Source organism: Sorex araneus, chromosome 5 (genome assembly GCF_027595985.1).
Source record: "Sorex araneus isolate mSorAra2 chromosome 5, mSorAra2.pri, whole genome shotgun sequence".
Classification (NCBI taxonomy): Eukaryota; Metazoa; Chordata; class Mammalia; order Eulipotyphla; family Soricidae; genus Sorex; species Sorex araneus.
The window spans coordinates 115,782,858-115,793,908 of NC_073306.1; the positions used below are offsets into that span (position 1 = coordinate 115,782,858).

The 11,051-nt window shown below is 56.2% G+C and overlaps 1 protein-coding gene across 2 annotated transcripts; it reads left to right on the forward strand.

Annotated features, from left to right (window-relative positions):
* The first annotated feature begins 1,424 nt into the window (after positions 1-1,424).
* LOC101537037 (cytochrome c oxidase subunit 4 isoform 2, mitochondrial) lies at positions 1,425-10,785 on the forward strand. Of its 2 annotated transcripts, none has more exons than XM_004612667.2 (5): positions 1,425-1,535; positions 2,422-2,515; positions 3,584-3,748; positions 6,858-6,989; positions 10,581-10,785. In XM_004612667.2, the coding sequence occupies exons 2-5, from the start codon at positions 2,422-2,424 to the stop codon at positions 10,715-10,717; spliced, it is 528 nt and encodes a 175-aa protein (XP_004612724.1). In that variant the 5' UTR covers positions 1,425-1,535; the 3' UTR covers positions 10,718-10,785. The 2 variants fall into 2 exon arrangements, with proteins under 2 accessions (XP_004612724.1, XP_054995643.1); XM_055139668.1 differs by lacking the exon at positions 1,425-1,535 and adding an exon at positions 2,229-2,303.
* Positions 10,786-11,051: the final 266 nt, after the last annotated feature.

Genomic DNA, 11,051 nt, shown 5'->3' on the forward strand with positions numbered 1-11,051 from the left:
CTGTACCATAGAAGCTAATGAAGCTCAATTAACAAAAAGCATTAACACAGAAAGCTCAACTGGCAACAACAGCTAAGTAACCCCCAGACAAGGACTTAATGTTCCCAGGGTAAGATATAACAGTTTTCACAAACTCTCTTTTACTAAAGTTTTGTTTGTTTGTTTTTAATAATTCTCTTCGCCATTTAGTGGCAACAAGGCAACAGACAATGAGCTATTTGGGGCCTGCGATGGGGGCAGGCTTGAAGGAGGGTGGGGAAAACGGCCACAATGGTGGAGGGAGGCTCACAGCGGGGATGGGATTGGTGTTGGAATATTGAATGCCAGTGACAAAGGCATCAGGAACAGCTTTGTACACCAAGGTTTTTAAATACAGGGGGCAGGGAGGATAATATGGCATTCTCTTGAGGCTGGGGAGGGACGGCAGCAGCTCCAAGAAATAACGAGCAGCTAGCAGGGCTCTGGCCTTGGGAGGGGCCCAGGGCACTGTTTTAGGGCGAGTCCGGAGATTCCCCGACGCCTTCTTATCCCTTGGAGTCCGTTGCTGACGTGCAGAACGGAGGCGAATGCTGGAGAGACAGGACAGTGAGTAAGCACTTGCTTTGTACCAGCCAACCTGGGTTCAATCCCCGGCATCTCACGAGGTCTCCAAAGCCCCACTCCCTCCCCTCTCCCCAGGAGTGATCCCTGAGCGCAGAGCCAGGAAGAAGCCCTGAGCACTGCTGGGTGTGGCCCCTCAAAAACGATTTATTTGGGGGCTGGAGCAAATAAATATACCGCTATAGCACAGCGGGTAGGGCATTTGCCTTGCACGCGGCCGACCCGGGTTCGATTCCCAGCATCCCATATGGTCCCCTGAGCACCGCCAGGGGTGATTCCTGAGTGCAGAGCCAGGAGTAACCCCTGTGCATCGCCAGGTGTGACCCAAAAAGCAAAAAAAAAAAAAAAAAAAAACCGATTTATTTGAGGGGGCCAGCGCAATAGTATAGTCCCCAGAGGGCTGGTTTACCAGAACCCCAGGAGGTGGCCACGTCGGAGGACCTTGTGAGCTTCCAAAATCAGCAGCAGGGACTAGACTCTTGCGTGCAAAGGCCCAGAGAGAACATTCCTTTTCAGTTTTTTCTGGAGAGAACATTCTCAGTGGAAGGAAGGACCAGTCACGACGGGAGGTGTGGGGACAGGAAGGGCCAGCTTCTGAAACTGCCCGCCTCGAGGCCTGGGCCAGCGGGAGCTCACAGCTGGGTTTGGGGGGGCTGGGGGGTGTGGAGGGGTGTGCGCGTGCAGGGCTCCTTCACGGGGTCTCCGACTCAGACCCCCTGTGGGTGGGGGAGAACTGGGGGCGGAAAGTCAGTTCGCAGTCCCCAGCTGGGCCGGCCCCAGGGAACGCGGGCCGCGCGTTCCCACGCAGGGGCGGCCCCGACTGCGGGGCGGGGCGGGCAGGCAGGCGGGCGGGCGGGCCGGAGCCGAGCTGCTCAGTTGGCGCCTGGCAGCCTCCCTGTTACTCCCGCTCAGCGGCCTGCACCTCTGAGCCGAAGGTGAGTTAGTGGGTGGTCGCTGCTACAAAGAGGGCCTGGGGGTGGGGGTCTTCGGACCTCATCGGAGCTGAGGCCTCTGGTGGGCTTATGGGTTTGGGGGGCTCTCCCTCCCGCCCACTGTCTCCTGGGCTGGGGCTCTCACCCATGTCTCCCTTAGGAGACTCCCCCTGCTTCCCAGATGTGAGCTGCCTCCCACTTACCACTTTCGGTAACCCCCTCCCTCTCTTCTCTCTCCAGACGTGGGCGCAGAAAGGAGACTGGGGGGTGTCTCTCATCCCCGAAGTAGGAGCCCCCACCTTCTCTGCTCAGGGCTTGCACTTCTCTGCCCCCCTCTCACCCTCCCTTAAAGCCCCTTCCCTTCCCCTAGCCCCACGGAGATGCTGGCCTCCCGGGCCTTTCCTCATGAGGTGGTGGTGACGCTGGCCTGTCCCCCAGCCTTCCCGTCCAGCCCAGCACAGCAGGCTGCGAGCACACACGTAGGCAGCCAATTAGGCGGAGGAGGGGTGGGGGTGCTCTGTGTGGTCTGTGCAGACCTTGGCAGATGGCCCTGGGAAGAGAAGTTCCAGGACTCGCTCCCTCCCTCCCACCCCAAGGGGGCACGTGTCCAAGCCAGTGGGGGACTGGGCCAGAACCCCCCCCACACCCTCGTCCCAGCTGCTCAGACCCCGTGGGAACGGTCAGTGGCCTCTCCTGCTCCGAGCCTGAGATCCTGGAAGGGGCTGCCAACAGCTGGGACGGCCAGGGACCCCCAGAGGGGCCCGAGACACAGTGAGAGGGTCAAGGGGGGCTGAGGGGACTCCTTGAGTCCCTGGGACCCCACCCTCTCGGACTTAAAGGAGGGGGCAGAAGGCGGGGGGGAGATTCATCCCATCCCTTCCCACCCCAGATGTTCTGCAGAGCGGCCTGGAGCTTGGCGCTGTGGCGAGGGGGCCCCGGAACCCGAGGTGCTCATGGCCCAGGAGCCGCCACCGCCACTGCCGGTAAGACCCGCAGCCCCTGCTCCCGGCCGAGGGTTTGGGAGACCTAGAGGTTCAGAGCTGGGAGTCCCAGGGTCCCTCGCAGGGGCCTCTCTGGCGGCCAGAGCTGTGCCTCCTCCTGGCTACCCCGAGCGCCCACTGGGTGCCCTCAGCTTCACCCTCGGGGAGAGCCGGGCTTGGGAGCAGAGCAGAAACAGCCTCGGCTTACGGGTGTCATGCATGGTCCCGAAGCTTCCCACACGAGGGGGAGGTCTCGGGGCCACAGTGACAGCACAGGGTGGAGGGCGTTTGTCTTGCATGCGGCACACGGGAGTTTGATCCCTGGCACCCCAGACGGTTCCTGAGCCTCTTCCGTAAGCCCTGAGCACTGCCAGGGGAGGCCCCTGCACGAGGGTGAGGTCTGTTCTCTCCTGATGAGGACCATGTAGCCCACTGAGCTAACGGGGTTTGAGGGGCTGGAGCTGCCTCCAAACCCAGTGAGCTCCGAGGGGCCTTTGACCGCCCGTGGGAGCCCCTGGAAAGAGCTGTGGAGCAGTTTCCCCCCCCTTTTTTTTTTTTTTTTTTTTGCTTTTTGGGTCACACCCGGCGATGCTCAGGGGTTACTCCTGGCTCTGCACTCAGGAATTACCCCTGGCAGTGCTCAGGGGGACCATATGGGATGCTGGGAATCGAACCCGGGTTGGCCGCATGCAAGGCAAACGCCCTCCTGCTGTGCTATTGCTCCAGCCCCCGCAGTTTCCCCTTTCACGGTGGGGGCTTTACCCACACTGGCCCCCACCTTCCAGGGGAGCCTGGGGCTGGAAGCCGTGGGCGGGTGGGTGCTGGATTTAGCCGGAGTCCCGCTCCTGGCGCTGTGAATAAAATTTAGCCCATGGCCTGGCTGCTCAGTCTCTCCGCTGTGAACTCGAGCAAACAGATTCTCCCAGGCAGTCAGACCCTGAAGGAGGCTGCTCCCCGAAGGCCCCTGCCTGGCTCCCAGCACCTAGTCAGGGCCCAGTAAGTGCAGCCGGCCTTGTTATCACTCGGGGGGAGGCCAGGAGAGCCTCCAATCAAGGCCTTCTGTGCCCACAGCTCACAGCAAGGAGAAGATGCCCCCGTACACCGACTACCACGCCCAGCGCTCCTACCCCATGCCCAACGAGCCCTTCTGCACAGGGCTCAGCGCCGAGCAGCAGGCCCTGAAGGAGAAGGAGAAGGGCAGCTGGGCCCAGCTGAGCCACGCCGAGAAGGTGGCCTGTAGGTACCGGGGAGTGTGCCTGGGGTGACTTTGCCAGGGACCGTGGGCAGGGAGAGTGGGACCCCGACCCCAAGACAATCAGAAATCCCCACAGATCCGGATGCTTCCTTGGGCAGCTTGCCTTTGTTCAGTCATCGCTCACTCATTCATTCGTCCTTCACTTGTTCATACATCTTTCACTCGTTCATTCACTCCTTCACTTCTTCATTCATTCATCCTTCACCCATTCATTCATCCTTCACCCGTTCATACATCCTTCACTCGTTCATACATCCTTCTCTTGTTCATTCACTCCTTCCTTCATTCATTCATCCTTCACGCGTTCATTTTTGTGAATGAACTCATTCATTCACTCATCCTTCACTTGTCAGTTCACTCCTTGACTCTCTCTCCTCTATGTCTGTGGTCTGATGGGAGGCGGTAAACCCTTGTGGCAACACAGCCTGAGAGGCAGGTCTGGAGCCCACAGAGCCTCCCTCAGGCCTCTCTTCCATGACCACACCTGGACCTCAGAGCTCCACCAACAACTGACCTTAACCCCTAGATCGGGCAGTGTGATGTGTGTGTGTGTGTGTGTGTGTGTGTGTGTGTGTTTGGGTGGGGGGTAAGTTGGGGGCTTGGCTCATTCACTTCACCCTGGCTTCTCCCTTCAATCCAACAGCTTCTTCCTTCTTTCTGCTTCCTGGGCGCCTTCCCCGGCCCAGCTCACCTCCCCTGCCCCTGGGAATTCAGATTCTGGATAAAGATCTGAAGCTTGTCCTGACAAGGTGGGGTGAGGTGGGGTGGGGTGCGCCCGAACCAAAAGTAGGTCCTCTCCCCAAGGATCTCTGCCACTAGCTTTGATTTTTTGTTAGCAATTTCTTTGCATACTTATTTAATGTGTTTAGAATGATGTGCACATGTGCACATACTTATGTGAAAAGTGCATATATATTCAGACACACAAACACACATGAAAGTGAGCCTTGAGTGTTAGTCTCTTTTCCAGCCTGGCCCCTGTGCCCAGGTGCGTGCGGGCATCGCCAGCACCTGCGGAGGCTGTTCGTGGAAGCAGCTCGAGGCTGCCCCTGCCCCTTCCTCCGTGGCACCCTCTGCCCTCCAGGGGACAGACTCTGAGAGCTAACGTGTCCCTGGGGCCACAGATCTCCTCACCACACGTCACCCGGGGAGAACAACCCCTCATTCCTTCTGCCTCAAGGACTGGGGTTCTGGCCTAGGGGTCTGAGAGGGAGGCCCCCTAGCTGGGGGGTGGACGGAGTTGGTGGTCCAGGGAGAGATGGCCAAAGGCACAGGAGGCAGGGGAGCTGTTTTCGAGGAATAATAAATGACGATAGACACAACTCAGCGCTTATTAGGTGCCGAGAGTATGCCAGGTGTGAGCCCACCTCACCTGCCAGGGGCCCTTGGAGACGGCTACGCCCCCATTTCATGAAGGAAGACACTGAGGCTTGCTCTGGAGCGCGGTGCCCAGTGGTGGTGGAGCCACTGATTCGGCCAGTCTGAGCGGTGGTGGGAGAAACACGTCACAGACAGCTCAGGAGACCCGTGGCTGTGGGAGGGGCTCCTCGGAGGGCAGGGGACCCCGGCGAAGGGGGCTGTTTGCACAGGCTTCCTGCGTTGCCAAGCCTGGAGCTGCAGGACGGCACTAAGGGGCCCAGCAGGGCGAAGCTGCTGCAGGGTTTCGAGTCTGGACGTGGGCCTGGCATTTACGACTTTGCCTTCAGCATCAGAGACGCCGTGTTCCCTGCTGTTCTGCACGTCCCGCCCCGCCCGCCCCTCTCATTTCTTCCGTTCCATCCCGGCTATTTCCCTGCCCGTCTCTGCTTGTCTCCACACATTACCCCCTGTGACAAACGCCCTCAAACTCCAGCTCACCAGGCTTCCGCACCTTCCTGGAATCAGGCCTTCAGTCCTCCTGGCCTGTGCCTGACTGCTTTGAGGGCAGCGACCCTGTGTGATTCCTTGTTCTCTGAGGTTTGTAGGCGAGGAAGAAAGATCAGCAGTAAGGCTGGAGCAGGCGGGGCATTGCCTTACATACTCACTTGGTTGAGCCCAGCCAGGAGTGAGCACAGAGCCAGGAGCAAGTCCTGAGCACTGCCAGCGTGGGCCAAAAACTTTAAAAAACAAAACAAGGGGCCAAAGTCATAGCAAAGCGGGGAGGACATTTGCCTTGCATGTGGCCGACCAGGGTTCAATCTCCTACATCCCATATGGTCCCCCGAGCACCGCCAGGAGTAATTCCTGAGTGCAGAGCCAAGAGTAACCCCTGAGCATCACAGAATGTGCCCCCCCCCAAATAAATAAGAAATCAGAGGAATAAAAGTGTTTCTCTAGATGAAGGAAGCCAAGGTCAGGAACAGTTTGATGGAAGTCTGAATTAAGGAAGGGGACTCGGGACTGCATGCAGGGCAGCCTTTGCTGGCCAGAGCCCAGGTTTGATCCCCGGCATGACCAGGTTCCCCAACGAGCTGATAGATCCCTGAATCATCTGGCCGCAGAGCCAGGCCAAGTATCGAAAGAGTGGATCCTGGTCTCTGAGCACTGCTGGGGAGAGAGATGGGAAATGCTTTCGAATTCAACCGTGGGCAGAGGCCACTCAGTTAGGAGAGTCACAAAAGGTCAGAGAGACAGCTCAATGGCTGAGCTCCTGGTGCATGCGGGACGCCTGGGTCCAGTCCCCAGCACTACTTGGTCCCCTGAGTACCACTAGTGGTGCTCAGTGCTTTCTTCTAGCTTAGTCATAGCTGTCACCAGGTCCTGGATATCTTTGTAGAGTGGCTGCTCGGTAAGAGTCCATTGAATGGGACCAGAGGAGTAGGGCAACGGGCTGACTGATGTGCAGGAGACACAGGTCCAATTCCTTTTCTATATTTTTTCCCCCAGGTTTAATTTCTGGGAGACAGACATACATGGAGAGAGACAGAGATAGAGACAGAGGGAGACAGAGACAGAGAGAGAAAGACAAAGAGAGACAGAGAGAGAAGGAGAGAGAGAATTTGCTGGATAAAATATTCTCTGCCGTGGGTGGAGGGCACCCTGGGGGCCCCTGGGGCCAAGAACTGAAATGCCTGCATCTGGCTTGCCTTCTTCCCCGCCCCATCCCTGCAGTGTACAGACTCCAGTTCCACGAGACCTTCGCAGAGATGAACCGTCGCTCCAATGAGTGGAAGACAGTGATGGGGGGACTCTTCTTCTTCATCGGATTCACAGCTCTGCTGATTTGGTGGCAGCGTGTCTATGGTGAATGGCAATGCCCGACTTGACTGCTGCTCTCTGGTCGGGGTCAACAGCTACGCTCAAATAAGGGAGTCATGCTAATTGAAAGGTCCCCAGAGAGGTGTGGGGTAATAGGCAGAGTACAGATGCCTGTTTCGGAATGTCGGGACTCTACCTCTCTGGGCCTCTATGATCCTCTTCTGTGAAATGGGGACAATAGTGAGCCAGAGAGATAGTATGGGAGGTAAGGTTGTGGCCTTGCATGTGGCCAACCCTGGCTCCAATCCCTGGCACCATTAAGCACTGCAAGGTGTCACTAGGTAAGGTGCTTGCCTTGCATGTGGCCAACCCTGGCTCCAATCCCTGCCACCACTGAGCACTGCAAGGTGTCACTCCTGAGCACAGAGCCGGGATCCCCTTGAGCATTGCTGGGTGTGGAATCAGCACAGTGTCATGGACGGCATCCTTACTATGCTGTCTTTCTTTTTTTTTTTTTTGCTTTTTGGGTCACATCTGTCAATGCACAGGGGTCATTCCTGGTTCATGCACTCAGGAATTACCCCTGGCGGTGCTCAGGGGACCATATGGGATACTGGGATTCGAGCCCGGGTCGGCTGTGTGCAAGGCAAACGCCCTACCCGCTGTGCTATCACTCCAGCCCCACTATGCTGTCATTGACTGCAAATTTCTTAGCATGCTTCTTGATGTTGAGTTCCCCACACATGTGGACTCTCGCAAGATGGAGAACTGTTCTTCTCTCACCGAAAAGAGCAAAGACACAATCAAGTATTAAGGAACGTAGAGACTCTTCTCTATGACTCTTCTCTGTCAGAGACTCTTCTCTGAGTCTCGTGCTGCCTTCCTGGGGCCTGCAGCTTGCTAGGATTCTTAGCATTAAAGATGACTCCACACTCCAGCTCCAGCCACGACATCTAAATCCTAGTCATGAGGGAAGGGGAGGACATGCTCCTCTTTAAGATTCTAAGTTGGGGCTGGAGTGATAGCACAGTCGGCAGGGCATTAGCCTTGCACCCGGCCAACCCAGGTTCAATTGTCAGCATCCCATATGTCACCCGAGCACCGTCCTGAGTGCAGAGCCAGAAGTAACTCCTGAGCATCGCCTTGTGTGACCTAAAAGGGGGGGGGGGAAGCCCACAACAACAATAACAACAAAAAATCCTAAATTGCCTATCCCACATCTTACATCCCGTTAGCCAGAAACCATGCATGACCACGCCCACCGCAAGGGAAGCTGGGAAATGTAGTCTCCATGCCCCGCCGCTTACATTTCACTTGGGAATTTGTTAGAAATGCAAATTCTCTGACTCTCCTTGGATCCACTGAGGAGCTGGGTGCAGCGATCTGTTTAGCATCCTCCAGGGAGTCTGAGGCCCACCCTGGCTCGTGCTGTGCTGGGAACAGGCAAAGATGTGGGGGCAGAGCTGGTGGTCTCTGCCTCGGCTGACTTCTCTTTTCCTTTTTTGTGTGTTTGTTTTGTTTTTTGGGTCACACCTGGCAATGCACAGGGATTACTCCTGGCTCTGCACTCAGGAATCACCCCTGGTGGTGCTCAGGATGCTGGGAATTGAACTCGGGTCGGCCACATGCAAGGCAAACGCCCTACCTGCTGTACTATTGCTCCAGCCCCTGACTTCTCTTTTTATACCCTCATTTTGTTTCTTCTTCATAGATGTCCGGTAGGATTCCGACTCTGCATGAGAGTCGTTGGGGGAAATTCTAGTCTAGCTCAAAGTTTGGTTCTAATAGATCTTTTTTGGGCCGGAGCAATAGTACAGTGGGGAGGGCGTTTTCCTCCACTTGGTCGACCTGGGTTTGATCGATCCCGGGCATCCCCTATAGTCCCTTGAGCACCTCCAGGAGTAATTCCTGAGTGCAGAGCCAGGAGTAAACCCTGAGCATCATTGGGTGTGATCCAAAACGCAAAACAAAACAAAGCAAAAAAAAAAAAAGTCTTTTCCCGATTGCCTACCCGTAAGGAGGAATAGAAAGTACTAGAGATAGTAGTACAGTGGGTAGGGCACTTGCCTTGCATGTGGCCAATCCTGATTCAAATTCTTGGCATCACATACAGTTCCCTGAACACTGCCACCAGGGATCACTTTGTTTTTTGTCTTTTCTTATTTTTCCTTTTTTTTTTTTTGCGTGGCGGGAGGGGACGAACATACTGGGCAGTGCTCTGGGCTCTGCACTGAGGGCACAGGGATGCCAAGGCAAATGCCTACTCACGGTACTATCTCTCCAACCCTGAACTCAGAACAGGTCTTTTTTTTTTTTTTTTTTTTTTGCTTTTTGGGTCACACCTGGTGATACACAGAGGTTACTCCTGGCTCATGCACTCAGGAATTACTCCTGGCGGTGCTCGGGGGACCTTATGGGATGCTGGGAATTGAACCCGGGTCAGCCGCATACAAGGCAAATGCCCTACCCGCTGTGCTATCACTCCAACCCCTGGGCAGTTGCTTTAAGTCCCAGTCTCTTCCCTGATTCACTTATTTGGTACTTTGGGGTCAGACCTAGTGGTGCAGGGATCACTCCTAGAAGTCAGGACCATGTGTGGTGCTGGGGATCAGACAGGGTTAGCCAAGAGCCTCAACCCTGGCACTAATTCTCCAGACTGCTTCCCTGGTTTTTTTGTTTGAGGTGTGTGTATGGGGAGGAAGGCAGGGATTGGGCCACTCCCAGTGGAACTCAGGGCTTACTCTCAGGAATCACTCCTGGAAGTGCTTGGGGGAACCATACTGGATGCCAGGGATGGAATTTGGGTCAGCTGCGTGCAAGGCTGTCCTCTCTCACTGGCCTGATTTTTAAGTGACTACTTCTTCCCTGTCTACTAGACTTCCCAGTCTACTATTCCCAACCACGTGTGAGGGGCGGGGGAGGGGGAAGAAAAAAGAAAAAGCAAAAAGGAAAGGAAAGGAACCTCCTCTAAAATGCTGTAGTGACTCAGTGGTTATAAACCAAGTGGCAGCCGCAGGGTTCAGGTGTTCTTCGTAGAGTGACCCAGTCTCCATCACCCTAGCCAGGAGACACAGACAAGTCACGACTCAGAGCCTTCCACTGATGCAGTCACTTGTTCAAGTGACACAGCAATGGGCTGTGAGCTGGGATTTGAACCCAGGAGGCTTAAAACCAGTGCTCCTTGATTCTGAGCCCAGAGCCAGGAGCAAACCCTAAGCATAGCCAGGTGTGGCCCCAAACCCCCTAAGGGGCCAGAGCCATAGTACAGCAGGTCAGGCATTTGCCTAGCACGTGGCAGACCTGGGTTCAATCCCTGGCACCCCCTATAGTCCCCTGAGTACCACCAGGAGTAACTCCTGAGTGCAAAAACAAAACAAAACAACAAAAACCCCAACCTCCCCGCCCCACCCTCAAGCCAGTGCTCCTACAATTGCGGAGAGGTGAGGGTCAGAGAGGAAGGACTGCAGCCCCATTTTCCCGTGAGCAGAAGGCAAAGCTGGGCTTGGCTGCCAGGGGTCTCCGGCAGGCTGGTGGGAGGTGGGCGGGGTGGAAGGGGGCACCTGTGCGGGGGTGCCCCAGCCCATCGCTGAGCCCTGCCGGGGCACTGAGCATCCCTGTGTCCCGCCGCCCCTGCAGTCTTCCCGGAGAAGCCCATCACCCTGACTGAGGAGCGGAAGGCCCAGCAGCTGCAGCGCATCCTGGACATGAAGGGAAACCCCGTGCAGGGCCCAGCCTCCCGCTGGGACTACGTGAAGAAGGAGTGGAAAAAGTGACCGCTGCCCCCCCCCCAGCCCCTCCAGGCCAGCCCGTGCAGGCCCCCTCCTCAAGCCCAATAAAGCCACTCTGCTCTCTCTCCTGACTTTTCTTTCTTTTTTTTTTTTGGACACACCGGACAGTGCTCAGGACTTACTCCTGACTCTGTGCTCAGGCATTACTCCTGGCAGGTCTGGGGAAGCAGGTGGGGTGCCAGGATTGAACCTAGGCTGGCCACACGCCGGGCAAGTGCAAGACTCACTGGACTATCTCTGCCCCCTTGTTCTCTCCTGCCTTCAACATACGCTTTGTTTTTATTTATTTATTTTGCTTTGGGGGCCACATCCAGCAGTG

Bases quoted from the DNA above. Each gene is read 5' to 3' on its own strand.
- LOC101537037 (XM_004612667.2), top strand. From the start codon at position 2,422: ATGTTCTGCAGAGCGGCCTGGAGCTTGGCGCTGTGGCGAGGGGGCCCC. The intron at 2,516-3,583 runs GTAAGACCCGCA...CTGTGCCCACAG, and splicing joins AGCCGCCACCGCCACTGCCG to CTCACAGCAAGGAGAAGATG. The intron at 6,990-10,580 runs GTGAATGGCAAT...CCGCCCCTGCAG, and splicing joins TTGGTGGCAGCGTGTCTATG to TCTTCCCGGAGAAGCCCATC.